At 44.7% G+C, this 25,284-nt stretch overlaps 1 protein-coding gene across 1 annotated transcript in view; it reads right to left on the minus strand.

The window, feature by feature from the left end:
* Positions 1 to 23,836, minus strand: part of LOC144684308 (apoptosis-inducing factor 3-like) — a 55,806-nt gene extending 31,970 nt beyond the window's left edge. Inside the window, exons 1-7 of the mRNA XM_078547930.1 lie at positions 23,702 to 23,836; positions 22,408 to 22,517; positions 20,596 to 20,705; positions 12,663 to 12,707; positions 12,470 to 12,551; positions 9,434 to 9,546; positions 2,836 to 2,922 (exon numbers count right to left, since the gene is read on the minus strand). Of these exons, the coding sequence (XP_078404056.1) occupies positions 2,836 to 2,922; positions 9,434 to 9,546; positions 12,470 to 12,551; positions 12,663 to 12,707; positions 20,596 to 20,705; positions 22,408 to 22,517; positions 23,702 to 23,748 (594 nt within the window). The 5' untranslated portion in view covers positions 23,749 to 23,836. The remainder of the gene's footprint in view (positions 1 to 2,835; positions 2,923 to 9,433; positions 9,547 to 12,469; positions 12,552 to 12,662; positions 12,708 to 20,595; positions 20,706 to 22,407; positions 22,518 to 23,701) is intronic.
* Between the last annotated feature and the right edge of the window lie 1,448 nt (positions 23,837 to 25,284).

Raw genomic sequence — 25,284 nt, forward strand, 5'->3', positions numbered from 1 at the left:
CACACTGGGCGGGCCTTAACTGGTCCACCCGCATAAAATGACAACGCGCCCCCAATAGGGGATGCCAATCGGAGGCACGCCTGCCCGCGCCCACTCCCGCACTTCCCCCATGACAGGGCGGTGGTGGGGGGGGGGGGGATTTTTCCCCAGGTGTCCAGCAACAATGATGTCATCAAGCAAGGTAAGCAGCCAATCGTTTTGGAGTACTACACAGACAGTAAAGGAGAAAGTGAAAAGCACTAGCTTTTCCAATTTTAAATGGAAATTTTACAGATAGTGAAATAAATGATTGGGGCATACACATGGTATCAAGGTAAACGCTGAAATGTCATAAACAAATGTTATTTTGTAAAAAAAAAACTGAATTATCAGAATGGAGAAATTTGACATACCACATTTTTTTGGTACAATGAGGCTGTTCAGCAGTAGTTATGAACTTAGTACACTATTAAAAGCCTGGTTATAATACCTACAACCCTTTTTCAAGGATTTCTACAGTGAGGCTAATAGCATAAAAGGGCAGGTTTTCATCAGTGCACTGATTTCTCAATGCTTGCTTTCTGTGGGACCTTCAACACCAGACCCTGCGGGGAAGCAAGAGTCCCTGACAGCAATGTCTGGGTTCCACATTTAACTGCAGATATGCAGATCTAGGAGTTTCTGTTAGTTTCAGAAGAGCAATGAAGGAGGACACTGACAATTTCACTATCATTACTCTCGGAAGATGTAGAATATACTGTCGTGTGATCCTAAACAGTTGTTCAATTTGCAATAGACAAAATTAAAATTCTAAACTCAAGATTTACCACGGCTATTAGTCACTTGAAAATATTGTGCCGTGACTTACTATGCCATTGGTTATCCCACGCTATCGGCACAAGGGAAGGATTTCTCTGGCCACAATGTTTAAACATTACTATTCTAGCATGTTTATGATTTTGCTACATAAAGCAACCAAAGAAATTCTTCCCTATCGTGAAATTCGAACCTTTGCCAGGCTATTTGAGAGAAGACACATTCAGATAAGTTCATACCATGAGGTGCATAAATTCAAAACTTAGAATTATATCATATCATTCCTTTTTAGCGCCAGTTCCAGAAACTAGAGCGACATTTATTCTACTGACTGTCATTTTGTTATGACTGACAGCCCTATTGCCTCTGAGGCAGAAGTTTGTTGGTTCAAGATGATATTCCACTGCAATGCTAAGGAAAGTGTTTCATTGTTGGAGGGACTGTTCTTTGGATGAAACATTAAACTAAGGCTCTGTTTAATGGTTCCCAGTAATTCATATGGCCATTAAAATCCCAAACACTATTCAAAAAGTAGAGCAGTTGCGCTGGTGTGTTGGCCATCATTCCTCCCTCAACTAACATTTTAAAAAAGACAGTTTAGCTGGTTGTTTTTTTTTTTAATTCATTCACGGGATGTGGGCTTCGCTGGCTGGGCCAGTATTTATTGCCCTTCCCTAGTTGCCCTTGAGAAGGCGGTGGTGAGCTGCCTTCTCGAACCGCTGCAGTCCATGTGGTGTAGGTACACCCACAGTGCTGTTAGGAAGGGGGTTCCAGGGTTTTGACCCAGCGACAGTGAAGGAACGGCGATATATTTCCAAGTCAGGATGGTGAGTGGCTTGGAGGGGAACTTCCAGGTGGTGGTGTTCCCATCTATCTGCTGCCCTTGTCCTTCTAGATGGCAGCGGGTCGTGGGTTTGGGAGGTGCTAAGGAGCCTTGGTGAATTCTTGTGTGTGTCGTTCCTATGTGGGCTCTTACTGTGACTGAAATGACAGTCATGTTTGCCTATGTAAAAATAGTCACTGCATTTCAAAATAATTTATTATGAGTGATATGTCTCAAAATGTTTCAGAGGCATAAGTTGTTACATGACTGCGCCTTTCCTTTCTTTCCTTCAGTCTGATAGGACATAGTGGGAGTACATTTTTGTACATATGTCAGCAGTGGGAAAGTTCACCTGCTGCCAGCACAATGGAAAATCACAGCACCACCTGTGACGTTCTGATAAGCGGTTATGCTGGATACATTTCTCCACAGCCAGCACGTATCTGGGGAATTTAGGCTAAAAGGTGCAACACTGCTTTGAGGAGAAGAAAATATGAAAACGTTTCAAGTGAAGAGTCGTGACAAACCTGAAGTGTTAAGCTATCTTTTCTCCGATGGCAATGAATCTCTTGGGATGACTTTCTTCCATCACCATGTTTAGCAACAGTACCTAGAAATGCAGAAAGATTTCCTCTGATCAGTATTTTGTGAAGTTGTAAATGCATTTAACATTTACAAATTCATAGAATTATCAACCAGAGGAAATCTGTTTATGCTGTGGCTATCATAGTGACAAGGGGAAATCAAGGGTACATCCATTCTTTTCCCTCTCTTTGCAGTTTTATTTTTTATGATCTCTGGCCTGGAATTCCCTGCCCACCCTCTTCAGTTGTGGAATCGCTTGCAGCTTTGGAGGATAAGAAGGAAACAAATGCATTGGGAAATGTGTCATTTGACAGCTTTAATAAATTTGAATCTTGTCTGAGTTTCTGTTAGTTCAAGGTTGAGTTGGAGCAGATTGGGAGGACTCTTTTCCACAGTGTGGAAAGCGCTGATGCAATATTACATTGCACATGTATTAAAACTGGATTCTCTGCTTCATAGAGTTTTGCATTCCAGTCTTTGGCTCGATACCAGGCCACACTGGCTTCACAGCGCACTCTCAATGTGGTGACAACGTGTTCTCCTCTATACAGACATGGGCCTCTTGTAAGACAATTGTGACACTTGCTTTTTTTAAATTATTTTGGTGGAGTTAATATAAAGTCACATCTCACCTCCTTGTTGGTCAATACTTCAATACCATAAGTTGAGTAGAACTCTGGTTTCCGCAACAAGATATTTTCAACCTGGCTGTTTAAATTCTAAAGAAACACACAATAATCTGGTTAGAAAATACAATGCCTGGTCCTTTGTCACAGAGAAAGAAAGAAAGAGCTACAGTTAGCTGGATGAATGCTTCTGTGGGTGTGATCCAGATTATGTGTACAATGATGTTGTTATTATGATCAGTTCTCAGCTCATGCAATTGCTATTTTTTTCCCCAGGGGTCAAGAGGATGAAGCTAAGCAGAACAAAAAGGTTTTAGGAAGGCTGACCATTTATATAAGCATGATAGAAGTCCATCATGTTTCAGGAGCTGAATGACTCTGCCGGAACCCAAACCGAGCGTCTGAGAAGGATATTGCTAAGCAAGTGCTGCTTGATAGCACTGTTGATGACACCTCCCATCACTTTACTGATGATCAAGAGTGGACTGATGGGGCGGTAATTGGCTGGGTTGGATTTGTCCTGCTTTTTTGTGTACAGGACATACCCGGGCAATTTTCCAGGGGTAGATGCCAGAGTTGTAGCTGTACTGGAACAGCTTGGCTAGGGGCGTGGCAAGTTCTGGAGCACAAGTCTTCAGTACTATTGCTGGAATATTGTCAGGACCCATAGTCTTTGCAGTATCCAGTGTCTTCAGCCATTACTTAATAGTACGTGGAGTGAAACAAATTGGCTGAAGACTGACATCTGTGATGCTAGAGACCTCCGGAGGAGGCCGAGATGGATCATCCACTCCGCACTTCAAGCTCAAGATTGTGCAAATGCTTTTGCACTGATGTGCTGGGCTCCCAGCACTGAGGATGGGGGTGGGGATATTTGTGGAGCATCCTCCCTCCTGACTCCCCAAAGCCTGTCCACCATCTACAAGGCACAAGTCAGGAGTGTGATGGAATACTCTCCACTTGCCTGGATGAGTGCAGCTCCAACAACACTCAAGAAACTCAACACCATCCAGAACAAAGCATTCCATTTGACTGGCACTCCATTCACCACCTTAAACATTCACTCCCTACACCATTAAAGCACAAAGGCAGCAGTGTGTGTATCATCTGCAAGATGCACTGCAACAACTCGCCAAGGCTCTTTCGACAGCATCTTCCAAACACACGACCTCTACCACCAAGTAGGACAAGAGCAGCAGATGCATGGGAACACCACCCCCTGCAAGTTCCCCTTCAAGCCAGACACCATCCTGGCTTGAAACTATATTGTTGTTCCTAGGTCAAAATCCTGGAAGAATCCTACTTCCTAACAGCACTGTGGGTGTTCCTACAACATGGACTGCAGCGGTTCAAGAAGGCAACGCACCCCCATCTTCTCAAGGGCAATTAGGGATGGGCAATAAATGCTGGTGTAGCCAGCAATGCCCACAACCCATGAATCAATGTAAAAAAGGTCTTTTTATTTTCAAGAGTACAAAGACTCATTAATGTTTCTTGCTAAAATAATCCTACAGTGCCTATGAGGATCTATGGAAACTTTAGCAATAGTGAGCTAGTTGGATAATTCAACCACTGTTTGCCACTTTTCCTTGTAGTGGTTTCAAATGAATTATGCAATCACCACTGGTGGCCAGGCATTCAATCGCAAAATCCCAAGCTCTGGAATATCCTCCCTGCACCTCTCCACTTCACTTTCCTTCTTTAATATCCTCCTTACAACCTGGCTCTTCCATCTGACCTAATATCTCCTGTTGTGGCTCGGTGTTATACTTTGTTATATAATGCTCCTTTGAAGCACTTTGGAATGCTTTATTATGTTAAAGGTACTACATAAATAGAAGTTGTTTTCTTTGACAGAGCTTGTGAAAACTCAGTCATCATACTGATGTACATTATTTTAAAAAGTATGAGTGATGCAAATAATCTGTATAAATTAGAACATTTGACAAATTATTATCTAGGTAATTTCAATAAGTCACTGTTCTCCAAGTTGCAAGAATCCTGCTTATATGATCGTTTGTTCTTGGATTGTGGAAACCAAAAACCTGTCAGTCTAATGCTGTTGGGAGTCTCATGTCAGTAAGCATACACGCACACGCACATGCATACACACACGCATACGCACACGCATACACACATGCACACGCATACACACACACACACATATACACACACACACATATACACATACACACATATACACACATATACACACACACACACATATACATGCACACGCACACGCATACGCATACGCGCACACACGCATACACACACACATATACACACACACACACACACATACACACACACACACACACACACATACACACACACACGCACACACACACCAAGTCATTGCGGAAACTTATAATGGAGTTCGCCAGGACTGAAGGAGAGCGTTTCCCTCTTTTTAAGCCCAATATTAGTTTTAAACTCCCAAAAAAAGCACTGGGCAAATTAAGAGCTAATTGTTCTCTACTTTGCTTACATTGTGCCTTGGCACTTAGCCTTAGAAAAATACTTTGTGTTATATCATCACAGTTTGCGTTATCACAATCTTATCAGCAGTCATGTTCTCCAACAACCATCAGAATTGTGATGCATGAGTGTGATGCATGAGTGTGATGCATGAGTGTGATGCATGAGTGTAATGCATGAGTGTGATGCATTAACATACCCAGCTGCAGAATGAGCCAAAAACAATGGTGCCAATGTTAAATGATATCACAAATGTTACAGCATGTACAGGCATCACATTCATTAAATAAAAAAGGACCTTTAACAATAAATTAACAGATTAAATGAGAAAGCAGCTTTAAAACTAATATGGCAGAGGTTTTAAAATTGGAAAATGTAAGTATGCTAATAATAATATCCTTACGAACAAATTCAAAAATCAAATTTCCTACTACATGAAGAAAGAACTTTTTCTTCATCTCTTCCCCCAAATTTAACACAGTGCCAGAATGAGTGTTTGCTCAGAATGCATCACATGACCTGGAATACATTACACCAGATCTAAAGGAGTAGGCGAATTTCTGCATCAGTTCGCCAATTTTTCCATCGCACTTCAGCAAAACAGCTGTGGAAACCCTGGGAAAAAACGGCACAAAGGGCATTTACGTTGTTATTCCAGGATTTCCACAGCTCACCCAGAAAGAGCAAATTAAAACTTATCACATGGAAGCAAATGGTACATGTGCAATGTATGGAGTTTCTGATTTATGGAAAATAAAGCATTTGTGATGTAGCTGTGTTACTCACTTGTACCTGTTTGTAGGTGCTAGCATCACTTAGTTATTTTAATACTGTATAATGGCTTAAGACATACATCTGCAATAGCCTACACCGTAATCCCTAATGGTTTCCTAAAGCACGAATCCTAAATTAATGACATGATTGGTAGGTTTCTATTGTAGATTTACATGTGGTAATTTGGGTAAATCCGATTTCACTTAGAACCATAGAACACTACAGCACAGGAAAACAGGCCATTCAGCCCTTCTAGTCTGTGCCGAAATATTATTCCGCTAGTCCCATTGACCTGCACCTAGTCCATAACCCTCCAGACCTCTCCCATCCATGTATCTATCCAATTTATTCTTAAAACTTAAGAGTGAGCCCGCATTTACCACGTCAGATGGTAGCTCGTTCCACACTCTCACCACTCTCTGAGTGAAGAAGTTCCCTCTAATGTTCCCCCTAAACCTTTCCCCTTTCACCCTAAAGCCATGTCCTCTCGTGTTTATCTCTCCTAATCTAAGTGGAAAGGGCCTACTCGCATTTACTCTGTCTATACCTCTCATAATTTTGTAAACTTCTATCAAATCTCCCCTCATTCTTCTACGCTCCAAGGAATAAAGTCCTAACCTGTTTAATCTTTCCCTGTAACTCAACTCCTTAAGACCCGGCAACATCCTAGTAAATCTTCTCTGCACTCTTTCAATCTTACTGATATCCTTCCTGTAGTTAGGCGACCAGAACTGCACACAACACTCCAAGGTTGGCCTCACCAATGTCTTATACAACCTCACCATAACATCCCAACTCTTATACTCAATGCTTTGATTTATGAAAGCCAGTATGCCAAAAGCTTTCTTTACAACCCTGTCCACCTGTGACGCCACTTTCAGGGAATTATGTATCTGAACTCCCAGATCCCTTTGTTCCGCCGCACTCCTCAGTGCCCTACCATTTACTGTGTATGTCCTACCTTGGTTTGTCCTTCCAAAATGCAACACCTCACACTTTTCTGCATTAAATTCCATCTGCCATTTTCTGGCCCATTTTTCCAGTTGGTCCAGATCCCTCTGCAAGCTTTGAAAGCCTTCCTCGCTGTCCACAACGCCTCCAATCTTAGTGTCATCAGCAAACTTGCTGATCCAATTCACCACATTATCATCCAGATCATTGATATAGACAACAAACAACAATGGTCCCAGCACAGATCCCTGAGGCACACCACTAGTCACCGACCTCCAGTCTGATGATCCTAATACCCTCAGCTCTCAGAGAAAAATATCCTCCATCCCATTAATCAGAATGGGATCTTGGGGGGGAGGTTGGCGGGAGAGGGAAATGAAAGGATATGATAGATTGCCATTCTCAAACAAACAGTCAGGTTCCAGGGTTATGGAAGGTTGGGGCAATGAAATAGCCCTGAGAATATGTATGGGGACTGTGATATGTGATTAACCCATGCCGATCGATTGCTATGCAGGCAACAGGCTAACTCCAAGCTGCCTGTTCACTTCTGTGATCTCTGCATCCAGCCAGCACTAATGTGCTGTTCATGCACTGCACACATCAACAAGGAGCTAATATTGTGAGCAGCTAGCATCACTTTAAGCTGGCCAGAACCTCTCAAAGGGGAGATGCATTGTGGCTGCATCAGATGCTGGGAGTTTTGCAAGAAGTGAATCTGAGCTGGGAGAGGTATGGCACAACAGGGGAGGGTGTGGGAGATAGGAGAGAGCAGGTTCCAAAATTTTCAGGCACTGCACTGCAAGTCTTGGTGGGGGAGGTGGAAAGGAGATATCCTGGGATCTGCAGGACGACCTCCACATATAAAGTCAAAAGACTGCATTTGAGTACCGGGGAACTCTTCTGTAAATTCACTAGTTGTTTATTAAGATAAGTGCTTAATTAGAAAATGTATCTTGAAATGCTTCTACCTTGTAATCCCAGAAATATCTCTCATACAAAAGGTGAAACAAAGCATGTATACATGTAATCTTAGAAACATTATGCCTTGCAGATGAAAGTGGGAAAGTGAGTATATTAGGAAAAGCTGGACAATTAAAAGGGGAGTAATGGGTAATATGGCTAAGTAAATTAAAGGAGTAACAGAAGAACAGAACAGAGCTGCAAACAGGGCAGTTGCATTCCCATAGGAACCAAGGCTAGGCACCTTCATTGGAATGTGATAAGGAGAGAGGGGAGGACTGTGCCCTCATTCAGGATAAGGGGAGAGTGGCAGAGCAACTCCAGCCAAAGTTAATAAATCATCAAGGTGTTATATTTCCATGGTAAAAGCTGCACTGATAACAGCTCCGACAGTAGAAAAAACAGGTGAGGTCAGGAAATCGCAAGACCTAAACTGCAGCAAACAGTAGCCTTGTGTACATTTCTGTAATTGGAGAATAAGATGATAAACCAACGTAAATCAATGATGGGTTTAGTAAAATTTATTGGCTTTGAATTATAGAAAGAGGTGGGACCCCTTCTCTCCCACATCTCCATATACTTCCAGTAACTTACCTAGCTCTAAATAGCCTCTTCTAGTTCTCCAAGTAATGCTGTGTTCCGGGGGAACGGCTACTCATGCACCCACATCTCAGAGCAACTGGTTTGTGGAGTAGCCTTGAAGTCAGCAAAAAAGTCCTTCAGCAATTGCCCCATCACCTCCTGTAGACTTTTGAAATAACTATAGAAAGCACCAAACACTTGTAGAGTTGTAGTAACCGCCAGAAGACTATCAACCAGCAACTAACCTGTAATTAGTGATGATCCTTTTAAATAGTTACGGTGGAGGTGTGGTAAGGGGGAATACTTGCTGCTGAACATATATTCAGCTGTGCAAGGTTAAGAGGATGCTACCTAGAGCATTGAGCTCCAAGATGACACTGTTGCTGACAATCAGCACTGCATATTGATTGATACCATGATCTTCCTACTCTGCATAATTCCAAGAGACAATCCCTGCATGCATGTTAATGTCTGCGACAATATGGTGTCTAGTGGGATTTGTCCCACATGTGCACCACAGAAGACACTTTGAAGCTCTGAGGCCAAAGGCAAATTTAATTTGTCCCACATTATATTTAGGAAAGTAAAAATTGTGTTTTTAACTGCTGTTCACAAACAAAGTATTATTTTTGTTGTTGTCATTCTTCAAGCACAATTCCAAATGCACCTCGATTTTGTTCCAGATGTATAAATTGTGCATTATCAAGAGCCTAGTTAACGTTTAACCTGTATTACAAAACTAATTGATTTAATCATACAAACTTAACCATAAGAACATGACAATACTGAGCCCACATGTTCCTAGTTATTATTCATGTTTGTCCCATAAAACAGCTACTTTTTTCTCACTAACCTTGCTGAGTTTCGGGCGATCATAAGGCAAGTGCATTTCTTTGGTTGCGAGTATTACACGTCCTTTGTAACCTTCCTGGCGAAGAGTTTCTGCACAGATTAATGAAGCTGGACCTAATGGCAGAAATGGAAACAGAGCACAGTGTGGACAGAAGAACCACATTCTCACTACCACAATACATTACTGGGGAAGGTATCATCATCTAATGAAAAAAATAGACACAATTTCTTTTTAAATCGACATTCTCTTCTTCCCTGGGGTTTTACCCAGTAACAGAACATGTACAGTTGCTTCCAGGATACTACCAATGCTGCTCTGAAAACAGCCACAAGAAAACGCACAAGTACAGCCCAGAGCTGCTCCTTCTCCTTAGGCTTTTCACGAGATGCCATTAACACCACTTTCCCACAGTGGCACAATAAGGTCAGCTATTCACTCTGTGGGGAGAGCTTAGGAAATGCACGTCTAACATGTGTGAGAGACAGAGTACTTCAGTATGGGTGACAATTCACACCTAGAAGGCAACCAAAGGGAGCACTGCAGCATTTTGGAACTTGCAACTGCCTCTTGACAACATAGGCAAGAGTACATCCACTGAAATAGGTAGACATAGGGCCAGATTTTTGCAGAGGTGGGAACATTCAAAAATAGGAAGGTATAACCCAAATGCAGAAGTCCCGACTCCTTTTCCAATTTTTGCCAATAGGGGAAAAAAGATGGGGGGAGGGGCGTGATTCACACAGAAAGGAAAACCCAAATTCAGCAGGGACATTTGAACTTAGTGTTGAGTTAAAACCGATCCCATTTTGCCTGTTGCAAGGGGCTTAACCAGAATGTCGGAGTCACACATTTATGGAGTACACGTAAAAGCTCTTGAAGGATGGACAAGATCTATTTAACTATCATAATCTGAAGCTACCTAAATCCCAACCCTTTAAAAAATGAAAAAAGGCTGCACTGTCAGAGAGAGTTACAACAATCTCTGCTGTATTGCTTTCATTGACAGGCCAGGTGATGTAGCATCTGTTCTAATAGTTTCAGTAGCTCTTTGTTGACAAGCACTCATTAGGAATGTTTGGGTGATTTGTAAAAGCTATAATTATCTCAGCAGGGGGATCTGAGTTCACAGTTTGATTGATGTGTTAAAGAGCCCATTGAAGAATAAGCAGTCTTTGATGTGAGGTATGAATAAAGGATTGTTTGTTTTTAAATAAGAAATTAAGCACTTGATATTGAAAAAATGCTCTTGAACTGGCTTTTATGAATTAGAGTTTCTATTTACAATCAAGTCTGTATAGTGAGAGCCATGTTAAATATTTCAACTTTTATTTTATTCCATCTCTACATGGCTCCCAAGGTGTGGCCAGGGTGGATATTGAGTGAGTTGGTTTAGAGGGTATAAGGGGCCATGGGGTGGGTGGGGATGAGGGGATGTGAGGTATAGAGGGCCTAAACTATTATAACACAAGTCCCAGAGAATTGAAGCAGGCCTTCTAACCAGCTACCTTGGCACTCAGCTGGCCGTGGCCACCTAGGCTCTGTTTCCAAGGCAGCGGAGGCTCCATCCCATATCCGTGCCCCTGGAGTGAAGATCGTGGCATTTGGAGGTAATGTTTTCCTAAGCGGGTCAGTGAGTCTGGAAATTTCCTGACTTGAGCTACCTATGTCAGTCGCAAATGTTTGGGCCATGATCTCAGTTAAGCACCTCATTGAACTCAAAGGCAGGGCCAGAGACAGTTTTTAAATCACCATTAAAAAAATAATAGCACCCACTCACCATACTTCACATCTCTCAAAAGATGAATGACAAATTAATACAAAATTTGGCAAAATTGTGTCCACTCTGTAGGAGAAGTTATATTACCTTCTTTATTACATTGATGTAAACAATGTTCCCTCTAAGTTCTCTTTATACTGACAGGCTACAAACGCCTTTCAGCACTATTTTGTCCATATAAAAAGCTTATATTTTATAAAGTACAATTGTTACGAAGTTGAGTATTTCAATGCATGGTATACTCTAGATTGTTGCACAGTGCTTAGAGGAAGCATTATTACCCTTCTACTGGTTCAATCCTCCCTCTCCTCACAGCTCCCATTCCACCTTCACTTCTCACTAGTGTGAATCCTCTGAGAGGTCATGTCATTCTACTACTGTCTCACATTTCAATCAGCTCCCATTCTCACTCTCCTCTTACTGGTCCCATTCTACCCATCCTCATATCTGTTCCATTCTACCTGTCCTGAGACATCTCACACCTGGAATGTTAGCTCCTCTTTCTAGACATAAGAGCTCCCACTTTCAGGAGAGGAAATGAAAACAAAAGGAGTGGGGGGGTAGGGGGTGCACATAGCCTGAAAGTCCACTTTTAGATCATAAGCCACCTTAAAAATCCATTCATCTCACTAAATTGTGAAATGAAACTCTCATAACCTGGTCCCTCATCATCCATTAGCCTGAACAGCTTCATTTATCAATTACCCTGCGATTTTCAGGCTGGTATACGTGGCCCAATCAATGCTAACTACAAGTTAGGTCCATATACATGATCAATAACACAATCTGTATCATAAATCTAAAGTGCTCATTTAGACGAAAACCATTGATCAACTTCAGCCCAGAGTGTTGTACAGCCATGCACAAGAACACCTTCAAGGGAACATTAACGCAAAGGTGATTTCAGGTAAACACTAACACACAATTGGCTGCATAAACTGGGCATTTGTATTAGTTTACTTTTCAATATTGTTAATGTTAGGCGAAAGCACATGATGCAGCATGTTGCTTCCTAACATTATCAACTGAAAAGGAACTCTGTGCCCACACGCAAGCTTGCATGCACAGGTTTCATTTGTTGCTGACCTCCAGTGCAATTCGGAGCTGGCAGTATAACTTGGGTCTGCTGGCTATGCATCACAGTCCACAGCAAATCAATCACTGCAGACAACTGTAGCCTTGAGACCATGAAAGACAAAAATTAATTAACTTCATAAATAACAGAGAACACAACTTTTGAATTGGCACATTAAACCTACCTCCACCTATAAGAAGAATGGCACCTTTATTCCCTGGTGACCGGGTAACCATATCCTGTGTTCTTTTATTTAATTCCAGGACCTATTTAAAACGCAGAAAATACTGAAACCTATTTATAGGCAGCCAAACAAATTGGTAAGAAAATCCAATTTTTTTCAAAGTTTGCCTTGAGGCCTACAAAAGGAAACTTACCTTACTGCTTATGAATAAAATAACCTTGCCATCCTGAACTTCAACCTGTAGAAACAGAAACAAAAGCAATGTTAATATTATTGTAAATTAACAGTTTTCTTTAACACATGCAACATATCAGCATATATATAGGATACCTTTCGGAAGTCTTTTATTTGTTTTACAGATTAGCTGGAATTATTCGGCGGTGCGAGGATTCCATAGCCCAGATATCCAATAATGAGACACAATGAAAAGGAAGTCAGTCTTTTTCAAAACAAAATGACTGATGATCATTTGAACTATACGAGGCATTCCGGTGAATATTTGAAGGAAAACTTGAGCCCCACACCATTGATGGTGTTTACGAACACTCTTTCATTCATGTAAAAGATAGTCTCCAATGGGGACCCAAGATTGATGGTCTTTCATGTTCCTTAAAAGACATCTTGCTCAGAGTTACAGGTTGAATTCAAGCTCTGCTTGCTTTCTCTGCTTTGCCAGAAAGTAAAATAGATCTGAAAGCAATACGACCAAGGGGGCTGAGAAACACAGACCATCGGTTATTGCAGCAAGTCCACACTCTATAGCAGCCACAGGCAACAGCATTCAAACCCATAGAAATGATTTGTCAATTCAACCCATTGTTAATTACTGAGTAAACTAGACCAAGATAATCTCCCTTCTGTGCTGAAATAGCTAATCAAATAGAGTCATAGCGGAAGAGAGGAATTAAAATCAGCCAAGGTTCATGCACCCAATTGCCTTGCAGTGATTCTGTTAACGAGTGGTTGTGTGTGGATGTTGTGCTAGGATGGGATTGAGCCCACTGTGACACCCCACACAGTGAAGTTACCTGCCCCTGCTTACTGTGCAAGTTTACACTTTAGAAACAGCTACTTGGACGAAAAACAGGGATGGCTGTCATCACATGTGGAACTATGCCTCAGAAAAAGACAGTATATTAATAAGAGAAGGGGAAGATTGAAGGATCTTTATGATTTATGCATTTTATGATCTGTTTCTCTGGGGCTGATCATCATTGTCTAACACAGGAATGCATCCACCATGGGGCAGAATTTTGCCCTTGGTGGGGGCAGTTGGAAACATGAGGGGCAGCGCTGAGCGCTGCCTATGTGGGGTGGGGGTGGGGATGACAGGGAGGGTGAGTGGGCCCAGCACAAACACTTTGAACATGTGAGCAAGTGAACGCTGCATCATCTCCCTGAGGCACGGAGCTACCTTAGGGAGATGAAGAGATACCTGAAAAATTAATTTTTAAAAAGTGATGAAACATGTCCCAGTTCATGTGACTCTGTCACTCGAGCAGGGACATGTTATTAATTCAATTTTAAAATATTTATTTTATTATTATTTGCTTTTGGAAATCTCATCCCGCCCATGGATGAGGTTTCCAAGAAATTGCAAAGGCCGCTTTGGCCTTTTTGCCTTCCTGCCAATGGACAGGCAGCGAAAACATTTATTCAATCGATTCTTTAATGGCCTTAACAAACCGAGGTCAACACGCATCATTTCACACTCGAACAAATATTTCTGCCCAGGGCAGTAATCCTGCAACTAATGGCTGATTGAGGATGGTTCCACAGTAAAACTCCATGGTGGTTCTCTCAAGTACTCAGGAACAAAAGGCTTTGCCCTGGGATAATACATTAAGCAATACACATTTTACTGGCCTGCCTCAGTGCAAAATTCATAATAGAAATTAATAATTTATTGCATTTCATTGAGATTGTGACTGGCCTGATTTACTAGCGGCTGAATTCTCTGCCTGTCGGGCAGGCGGAGCTGGAGCAGCCGGGCACTGACCGATCGGTGCCCGCGATCGGGTCCGTGCCACCATTTTGCACCATTTTGTCAATTAAACCCCGCCCAGTGTATTTGCCGACTCCCGTGAATAGCGGGAGTGTGCAGGCTGTGGCGGGCGTGTACAGACTGGCGGGTCCAATGGCAACCCGGCAGTATGTTTACCTCCTGGAGGCTGCTCACAATGGCCAAGTCCAGGTCACACTGCAGGGGGTCAGCTGAGCGGGCCAGGCTGCAGGGTCTGCTCAGGAGCAGGGCCAGGCTGCAGGGTCAGCCCCAGGAGCAGGGCCAGGCTGCAGGGTCAGCCCCAGGAGCAGGGCCAGGCTGCAGGTTAGGCCCCAGGAGCAGGGCCAGGCTGCAGGGTCATCCCCAGGAGCAGGGCAGGCTGCAGGGTGAGCCCCAGGAGCAGGGCCAGGCTGCAGGGTCACCCCCAGGAGCAGGGCCAGGCTGCAGGGTAGGTCAGCGGGGGGCCAATGTGCCCCTCACTTTTCTGATGACTGCCTTGCTGCCCTCCTTGAGGAGGTGACAGTACGACGGGAGGTGCTAGTTCTCCATGGACAGGAGCAGGAGGCCCCCCCACATGACCGAACGTGCCTGGGAGGTGGTGGCGGAGGTGGTGAGCTCCCGCGATGTGGTGCGGGGCACCTGGATCCAGTGTCACAAGCGCTTCAATGATTTGTTGCGCTCAGGAAGGGTGAGGACAATGTTGGCAATGGGCATTTAGCCCAGTAGGTAGCCTTAGCCTTTGAGGCCCCCCCCACCCCACCACCAAAGTCTTAGTGTCGTGACTGCATTGAATCATGTTGGGCAAGCAGATAGTGCCCATGCTTATATCAGCCTGAGTAGTTCATGAGGAGATGAGTTCTCCCCCGCACAATGTGTTGCTCTTAGTCGCACATGACTAGCCTGGGGGCAACCTGCAGGAGATACAGCTCGGCGCATACTCAGAACTCCAACACATGTCCTATTCATGGTGATGAGATGGTGGAAGGGGAGCCTCAAGGTGTCGTGGCCAAGGACCATCTACTGCCCTCTACGCTGCACATAGTTGCGCCTCCTTGCTATGGGAGCAAAGACCGTGTGTTTCCTAAAGTGATGTACGCAGAATGTGTCCAAGGTGGCCGTTGGTGGGGGGTTGGGAGCAGACGTATTGTCTTTGTGTGGCTGATCAGCTGTAGCGGGGAGAGGAGGCCTGATATGGGCCACTGTGGTTGCGGTGCGGTGTGCGCGTGCAGAGTCCATGTGCAAATTGCCACAATGAATGGTCTTCTCTGTTTTTCAGAAGAAGAATGCTCACAATGTGTCGGAGCGTTCGAGGACAGGAGGCGGCCAGGCTCACCTGCTGATGTTAAGCCACTTTGAACAGGAGGCCCTGGAGCTTGAGAGGCGCCGGGCACCCAGGTCAACTGGTGTCGGTGAGACTAGGGTGGGACAGCCAGGTATTTGAGGCTAACAGTGAGATCTGCTCTGTCCTCCCAACATCCATAGCACTGATGATTGTTTAATTTGTTATTGTTGCAACATTGCTCGGTCACAGAGTGATAGAGTCAGAGGTGTTGGTCATAGAGAAAGGTCCCTCAACCCTTCGAGGATGCGCAGGCCAAATACGTTCCTAAGTCTCCTAATCCCATTTCCCAGCACTATGCCCATGGCCTCGTATGCCATGGCATCACAACTGCACATCCAAATACTTATTACATGTTAGGAGGGTTTCTGCGTCTACCACCCTTTCAGACAGTGCGTTCCACATTCCCAACACACTGTGTGCAAAAGTTGTTCATCACATCACCTGTCAACCTCATGCCCCTTACCTTAAATCTATGCCACCTGGTTACCGATCCCTCCGCCAAGGGGAAAAGTTCCTTCCTGTCTACCCTATCTATGCTCCTCATAATGTTATAAACCTCAATAATGTCCCCCCTCAATCTCCTCTGCTCCAGGGGAAATAACCCCAGTCTATCCAATCTCTCCTCATAAGTCAAACTCTCCAGGCCAGCCAGCATCCTGGTCAGCGACCTCTGCATTCTCTCCACTCCAGTCACATCCCTCCCATGAAGTGCATTTCACAGCTGCACGCAGAACTCCAGCTGTGGCCTAGGCAGTCTGCACTTGGAACATTACCTCCCTGTCCCTATATTCTATTCCTTGGCTAATAAAGGCAAGTATGGCATTTGCCTTCTTAAACGCCTTATGTACCTGTCCCGTTACCTTAAGGGGCCTGTCGACATGCCCAGCAAGGTCCCTCTGATCCACCTTACTTTCCACGGTCCTACCATTCATCGTGTATTCCCGTACCTTGTTTGTCCTGCCCAAATGCATCACCTCATACTTATCCGCATAATATTCCATTTGGCACTCATCAGCCTATCTGACCAGCCCGTCCATATCCTCCTGTAATATAAGGGTATCCTCCTAACTATCTGCCACCCCACCAATGTTCGCGCCCATTGGTTCTGGAAGGTTGAGCACATAATGAGCCAGGGGGACAGGGGTGAAGTGAGTCACTGTGTGCACGCTCACTGATCCACTGTCCTTATTGTTCCTTTCAGCATCATCACAGCATGGCCAGCAGGAGGAGCTGCAGATGCTCCTCTCACACCTGAGGGCCCTCAAGTGTCACCTTTGTCACACCATCTCTGCCAGGCAGGCACCAGCGCAGATACTAGCACCTCAGTGGGCATTGCAACATCGGCTAGTGTCCCGGGGCACAGTGGAGAGGACACTTCACAGTCGCTGGAGGAGCTGGCAGAGACAGAGAGTGCCCATGGCGCCAGCAGTCGGAGGGCTGCAGGGGACCAGGCACATGCTCAGTCGGTGCCTGATGATGTCCCTCTGGAGTCGTCCGCGATGCAGCACGGACAGGAAATGCGGCCGGGTGTGCGGCAGCATCTGGGGGAGATACATGAGGCTGTGCTTGGCTTGGTCTCCGGATGATCGCTGAAGCAATGAGCCTCATGTCCGAGTGCCATGCGTCATCCATGGAGAGAGTGGTGACTCTCGTGGAGAGGCTCCTCCAGGAGACCCATCAGGGCTTCCTGGGAATGCGCTTGGACCAGCAAGCCCTCACAGTGCCAGTGGCCACAGCTGGTCAGTGCCAGTGTGGGAGATGGTTTGGGCATCAACTTTCCCAGCTCGGCGCCCATCCATCCACGGTGAGCAGGGAGGTCTGAAGCGACCTCACGTTGGTGCAGCAGCTGCCTGGCGTCTCTGCGGGCACCTCTCAGGGCGCTCCGGATGAGGGCAGCAGCTCCCCTGCCCCTCTCCCAGTGACCGTTGCATCGGTTGAGGCTGTGACGACTGGGGAGGTGCCAGCTGTGGAACTGGCAGCTCCATCCCAGGCGGGGCCAGCACAGGCTCCACGGGCCAGAGGACGACCGCCAAGGTCATCGAGGCCAACAGGACAGCAGAGTCAGCAGCTGTCTCAGATACCACTCCCAGCGAGGGGGCAGCACCAAGACACAGCACCCGGAAACGTAAACATAAGGCACCTTAGGCACAGCACGGGATTATCACTGGTGCTTTTGTGTTGTCCCACAATGAGGTCTTTATAATTTTTTCTGCTTGATTAACGTTTTGTTTTGGATTTGTGAGAACTTCTGATGTTTAAAATAAAAATCAGATGTGTGACCATGGCTGAGGGGGGCTCCTTTGTTCTGCATTTGTATGTTTAAGATAAATGTCATGAGTGTTTGTTTTGACATTGAAATTTATGTCCGAAGCCCTTAGTTGCTGCTGATGACCTGGCAGATTTCGCACTGTGGGGCCGAGTGTGGAAGCGCCAGGCAAGGCTCCTGATCCATCTGTGGTGTGCCAGCTGAAGGTTTGTTGGATTAAAGCCTCCCAGGTGTCCCTGCCTCCCTGGTGTAGTCCCGGGTCAGCGTCTACCCCCTCAGCATTTCCCTGTGTGTACTCATCCTCGGACTCACTGCTGGACTCATCGTGTGCAGCCGCAGCCACTGTGTCGACATCTTCATCGTCCACTGCGTCCTCCCTTTCCAGCGCCAGATTGTAGAGAGCGCAGCATGCAACCACTATCACCGAGGCACGAACTGGGGGGTACTGGAGTGCGCCCCCTGAGCGGTCCAGGCATCGGAAGTACATCATAAGACCGATAGTTCTCTCCACCACAGCCCTTGTGGTGCCCTGGCTCCTATTGTACCGCTGCTCAGCTTCTGTTCTTGGGTGTCGGACAGGCGTCATGAGCCACCTTCTGAGGGGATAGCCCTTGTCACCCAGCAGCCATCCATCCGGCCGGGCTGGAGCACTGAAGAGCCCCGGCACCTGGGAGTGTCTGAGGATGTAGGTGTCGTGGGAGCTGCCTGGGTACCTTGCACAGACTTGTAGAATCTGCATCCTGTGATCACACACTATCTGCACGTTCATGGAGTGGAAGCCCTTCCTGTTGATGAAGGCACCGGGCTCACCCGCTGGCGCCTTGATGGCCACATGTGTACAGTCTATAGCACCCTGGACATGGGGGAAGCCAGCAATGGCCGCGAAGCCTCTGGCTCGCTCTGTCTGACTTGCCTGGTCCCAGCGGAAGTGGATGAAGGTCAATGCCCTTCTGAACAGAGCGTCTGTAACCTGCTTGACACAAGTGTGGACAGCTGATTGGGAGACACCGCAAAGATCACCCACCGAGTCCTGGAAGGAGCCAGAGGCATAGAAGTGGAGGGCAACTGTGACCTTTAGAGCCACTGACATGGGGTGTCCACCCACACAGTTAGGGGAGATCTCAGGCCCAATCATCTGACAGATATAGTTGACTGTCCCCCTTGAGAGATGGAGCCTCCTTCGGCACTGCACCTCAGTCATATTGAGGTAGCTGCTTCGCCGCCTGTAAACCCTGGCAGCAGGATAGTGGCATCTTCTGCGGACCCTTCCACCTTGGACAACCTCTTGGCCCTGCCCCTTGTACCTGTGCCTGGCCTCCCAAAGGTGGCTCCCCTGGAGGCTGATTATCCACTCCTGGCCTCCTCCTTATTCTATCCCTCCCTTCCTCCTCAGAGGAGCTGCCTCCAGTGGAGATGTCAGAACCCAGACCCAGGCTAAATGGAGGCCTCTGGAAAGCTGTAGGCCCGAGGAAGATTACTGACTGCAGACTGCTGAGCTGAAGCTTCAAAGTACAGAGAAAGCTGTTGGAATTCGTTCTGAACAGCTACCGATCACACAGGCAAGTTTAGAAAACTTTCTGCAATAAATACTTCACAGGCCAGATTCATGACGCCACTGAGCCCTCTTATCCCGCCCAGGGATGAGGTTCATTAAAAAGTCTCTTACCCACCTGCCCATTGCGCCCGTGCGCCGAGCTGAAGATCGCACGGGCGCCTGAAAATCGCCATTGATTGATGAATTAATGGCCTTAACTAGCCCGTTAATTAAAACTTCATCGTGTGCCCGCCCAGTGAAATATCGCAATGGCGGCGGTGACATCAGGACTTTCACCCGACATCACCGCGCGTCATGTTATGGGCTGACATGTGGGACCTGCGCCCCGCACGCCACCCAGAAAATTCTGCCATAAGTTTCAATCTGTTTAAAACCAAGTCAGACCAAATTGGGTTAAGACTGAGGTGTAACATGATCAATAGTAGGAGATTTCCTAAAAGAATCCGTTTGTTATTACAATATTCTACTTTATTTGGAGCTCTCTGGTGAACTGAAAGTTTTCCATATTAATATTTCTCCACCAGGGATCCAAAGTTATTTTTTTTTGTATACTTAAAAAAGTGTAAGTTTTAGTGTGAGTCCAAAGTTTACCCTGAATGGGTGGGATGATCCTGCTCTGCAAAGATGTTACTTTTAATTGGATCAAATATGCTGCGACAGTAATTGGAGAGAATCTCAACTAGTTCCACTGCTGTGTGGAAATGTAATCATCCCTCACGGGGGGGCTTCACCATTTATCATCTCCTCGCCCTCACCCCTATACTGCTCATCTGGATTCTTCATTTGAAACCTTCAACAGTGTAGGTATGGAATTAAAAAAATTAATGGAATTACTTTAAAATTCAAATTAGCCAACAATCTCTGGGGTGTTAGCTGCAAAATTTTATTGCAAAAATTTTCACTGAAAATTAGTTCCAGTACAAATTATAGAAATCAGTAGAGCAGAGTCAATCAATTGTACCTTAAAGCTTTGTAGTCCATCCACACAAGGGAACTCCTCAATGTCACCTGTTTTTATATTAAAACATGCACCATGCCTGGAGCACCGAACCCTTCCATGTGAGAGAACTCCTGGAGGTACGGGAAGATGGGGGATAAATTGTCAAAAGCAAAATAATAAACATGCATTTCAGAGGATTGAGCATACCAACTTGGCTCAACTGGTAGCATAGTTACCTCTGGCTCATAAGGCTATTGGTTTAAGCCTCAATTCTGGGGGCTTGAACCTAAGCAGAGACATATCTACAGTTCTGTCCTAGAGCTCCCTCTCTAACCGCACTGAGGGTGCATCTGCACCACAGGGACTGCAGCCGTTCAAGAAGGCAGCTCACCACCACCTTCTCAAGGGCAATTAGGGATGGGCAACAAATGCTGGCCTTGCCAGCAATGCCCACATCCCATGAAAGAGTATTTTTTTTAAAGTACTGCGTGACCTGCTGTTTTGCCAGATGTGCAGTCCCTTCAGTAAAGCATCAAACCCAGGTTCTGACTGCTTATTGAAACACTGCCACAAGGACTTTAATCTTCAGGGAGGTGTATCCTGGCCAAGATTTCTCCCTCAATCACACCACTGAAAACAGTTTAACTCTTTGTTCATTTCATTGCTTTTTGAGGGATCTTGTTGTTTGTAAAATAGTTGCTGTACTTGCCTGTATTGCAGCAATTACATTCCATAGTTATGTGAACCATTTTGAGATGCGATAAAGTGCTAGGAATTTTGTTTTCATTAAATACCAAATAGAAACTCGGTGCCTGTCACACACACAAGATCAAATCACCAGGCCAGTTACTCTAGACACTTTCCTGCATTGGTCAAGTACCTATTTTGGATAGGCTATGGGCAACATTTTCCCCCTGTCGGGGGTGGGGGGAGGGGGGAGTGGGCGCCAGTGGGTGGCCTTCCGATTGGCGCCCCTGGTTGAGGGCGTGCCACCATTTTAAGTGGACGGGCCAATTAATGCCCACCCAGCGTGATGTCTGCCAGGAAGCGCTATGCGCTCCCTGTGTGGGTAAGGGGGGAGGAATTCCCTCAGCCGGGAGTGCGCTCTTTAGCACGTGCGCATGAAAGAGCGCACAGATCTCCCTGAGTCTAAGTGCTGCCTCAGGGAGATCGGCTCCATTTTGAAACTTTTAATAAAGGAGTTTAAACATTTTCCCTGCCATGTCCCCTCGTGTGACACTGTCACATGAGTTGGGACATGTCCATAAGTTTTATTGAAACCTTTCTTAAAAACTTAAATACCCTCATGAATCCTCACCCCGCCCATGGATGAGGTTACAGGATTTTTCTGAGGCCCACCAGGGCTCCCGGCCTACCCGCTGACCTTAAGGTTGGACAGGCAGGTCCATCAATGAGTTTAATTAGTTTTTTTAATGGCCTTAACAGGCTGTTGACACTTTGATGGGCGCGCAGCCCGCTAAACTGAAAATCTAAATGATGTGGGATGATGTCGGGACGCAGCCTGATGTATCCCCGCGTCATTTTACATGTCGGCGAGTGGGCCCCACCCCCGCCCGCCGACCGGAAAATCCTGCCCTATGTGAAATTTGGCAATCAGCACCAAGGTCAGAAATTCAACACATGGGGAAATTAGAGCACAAAATTTCATTCTGGTAATTGGTGTTATCATGTGTTAGATCACTGGCAAATCACACACACCCATAACCAACATAAGGTATTTTAAAATTACTGGTCTTATAAATAGTTCATTAGCAAACAAATTATTTGTGCTATAATGAACAACTTAATGTCTATGGAATACAACACGTTTACCTTTTACCAGTGGACTTCCATAATGAGAGCACAAGTGCCCTATGGCACTAAATTCTCCATTATTTTTGATAAGTAGCACCTTGTGGTTTTTTATTTCAACTTCACGCATCCTGTGTGGAACAACAAAAGATAAAACTGATTAAACACAGGAAATAGGATTAAATATCACTGGAAAAATTCTTAAGTAACAGTACAACCAGTTCAAGGTTACATTTTCCTTCTATCCTTGCACGTTAAGAAGTCAGGTTTTAATTTAGTCGACTGGAAGAATTTCAGTTGTAATCATGTAGTTAATTTTCACAGAAAACTTAAGCGTGCAGTTTCTTTTTCACCACTACAAATGTATGTGTTGTAGGGAAATTAGATGATCATGTGCAATTATCTAAAATTTTCAGTGAGTAAAATAAGAATACAAGACCACTGCACTCTGATATTCCGATTCTGCATTTTGTGCTTTGACAATTCACCCCATAAGAGGGTGCATCATTCACAAATTGAATTGAATTCTAAGTGTTTATAAGGGCAATATTAAACATTGCTTTAAAAACATAACTAAAATCATAACAACAGGAAGTATATGTAGGCAGAAGATTTGGAATACTATATTTCAGCCATGATCATCCAGCAATTGTGATGCAGGGCAGGCAAAAACTGGTCTTATCCAGCCTGTTAATTTTGTACATTCACCCTCACTAGCTGACTGTCGGCACACTGGGAGTGAACTATGAACTGAGCTGAGGCGTGGAGCAGGCTGGAGGTTACAAGCTGCGGGTTAGGTGGACACCAGACCAATAGTTTTTAAACATAGCATGGAATAATGAGATCAGTCACACCGACCAATCAGATCCCAGAAACAGAGCTCAAATGGTCTTCAGTAACAAATGGATAAAGACATAGTTTGTGACAAAAAATAAATAAGCTGTGTTTTACTTTCACCCTGACGTAAACAAGCAATGGATGACAGGCAACATTCAAAACATAATGGCCCATTGCTCTTTTAACTTGGAACCATTTAAAGAAAGATTTATCTGCTCAATTATTTAAAAAGTGGCAATGCAAAGATCTCGGATATTGGAATAAATATAAATTGCTATACCCGCTATGTACATATTTTCCATTTCCCTTCTTCAGTAATCAAAACCTTTTCCTTGGGGCAGTAAGGAGAGCAAAGAGAGCATTTTGACAACAAACTTTCCATTCCCACAACACTAAATACCAGTCTGCAACTGATAATTTCTTAAATGGAAAAACATTAATATGTTGAAGACTGCAATTATAAAATACCAGCACTTACTCTCCATCTTCCATCTCAGTAACCAAACAAACTTCTTTTTCAAACATAGTCTCAGACTCCTCTATCACTTTACTTTTATACTTATGTCTGGCACCATGCAATTCATGTTCCTTGGCTCCAGGAAGTGTGAGAAGATCAACTGTATTGGGGAAAAAAAGTGGATAAAAACAATTTAAGTTCACCTCCTTTTGTAAGGCTACAGGAAGAGTAGCTGTGCCATCTCCAGGTGTGACAGCTGTATCACAGTGACCTATGTTTACATCATTGTTGATTAGCTTTTCCTTTACTAACAATGCCCGTAGTGTCACTGTTAAAGAGCACATTACGCTGGATTACAAGTAAGTTTTAGAATTTGTATTTGAACAATATAGTTAGCATCCAAAAAAATATAACTCAGGTTTTGGAGAACAAAGACTATTAGATTTACTTGTTCAAAAAATGATCAACCTCCAAAGAGTCCTGCTTAGGTCCTTTCAGCATTAAGTCAGGCCCTGATGCAGAATACAAGCCATATTGAGCTGAACTTGCAGCACTGCCAAAGGAAACAGCTCCACACTGACAATCCAATATAAGAGTCAATGCATCAAGTTATCACAAACAAGTTAGGATGATACTGAATTCCTTTTCTTGGAGTTGCAGACTGGCATTGGGGAAGGGGCATTGGTACTGAAGAAAGACAACACTATACTGAAAAATCCCTGTGTAGCATGCCTAAGGAAGACTTAGTGCCGCGGAAGTGAAAGTCACCATCTGAGTCCAAAGGCAGCATCAGTTTCTCACCTCTAATTTCTCATTGCAGTGAGCAGATGCTCCAGCTGTTGACAGCTTTACCTTAGCTGGCTGTTAAACAATCATTGACGTTTCCAGCATGGAAGGAGACCATTCAGCACCGACCACCAAGTAATCATCCAGCTTAATTCAACTGTCCAGCTCTTGGCCCCTAGTCTAGTTGGTTATGACACTAAAAACATATCCAAGTACTTATAAAATATTCTGAGGGTTTCTGGATCTACCATTATTTCAGGTAGTGAGTTTCAGATCCCCACACCCTCTGGGTGAAAAGAATTTCCCCTTGAATGCCCTCTAAATCTCCTACCTCACCCTAAATCCATGCCCCTGGTTATGGATCTCTTAACCAAGGGGAATAAGGCCTTCCTATTGACCCTATCAGGACTCCTCAATTTTATACACTTCAATTAGGTTTCCCCTCAGCCTCATCAGTTTCAAGGACTGCAGCCTATCCAATTCAGTCCAGGCAACATTCTCATAATTCTCCTCTGTACCATCTCTAGCTCAATCACATCTTTCCTACAGTACAATAACCAAAACTGCACACAGTACTGTAGATGTAGTTTAACCAGTTTTTAAATATAAAAGCAAAATACTGCAGATACTAGAAATCTGAAATAAAAACAGAAAATGCTGGAAAAACTCAGCAGATCTGACAGCATCTGTGGATAGAGGAACAGAGTTAACATTTCAAGTCTGTAAGACTCTTCTTCACAGCTAAAGAGAAGGAGAAATGTGATGAAATTTATACTGTTTAAGGGGGGTGAAGCTGGATAGAAGGTCAGGGATAGGTG

Source organism: Cetorhinus maximus, chromosome 9 (assembly GCF_964194155.1).
Source record: "Cetorhinus maximus chromosome 9, sCetMax3.hap1.1, whole genome shotgun sequence".
NCBI lineage: Eukaryota > Metazoa > Chordata > Chondrichthyes > Lamniformes > Cetorhinidae > Cetorhinus > Cetorhinus maximus.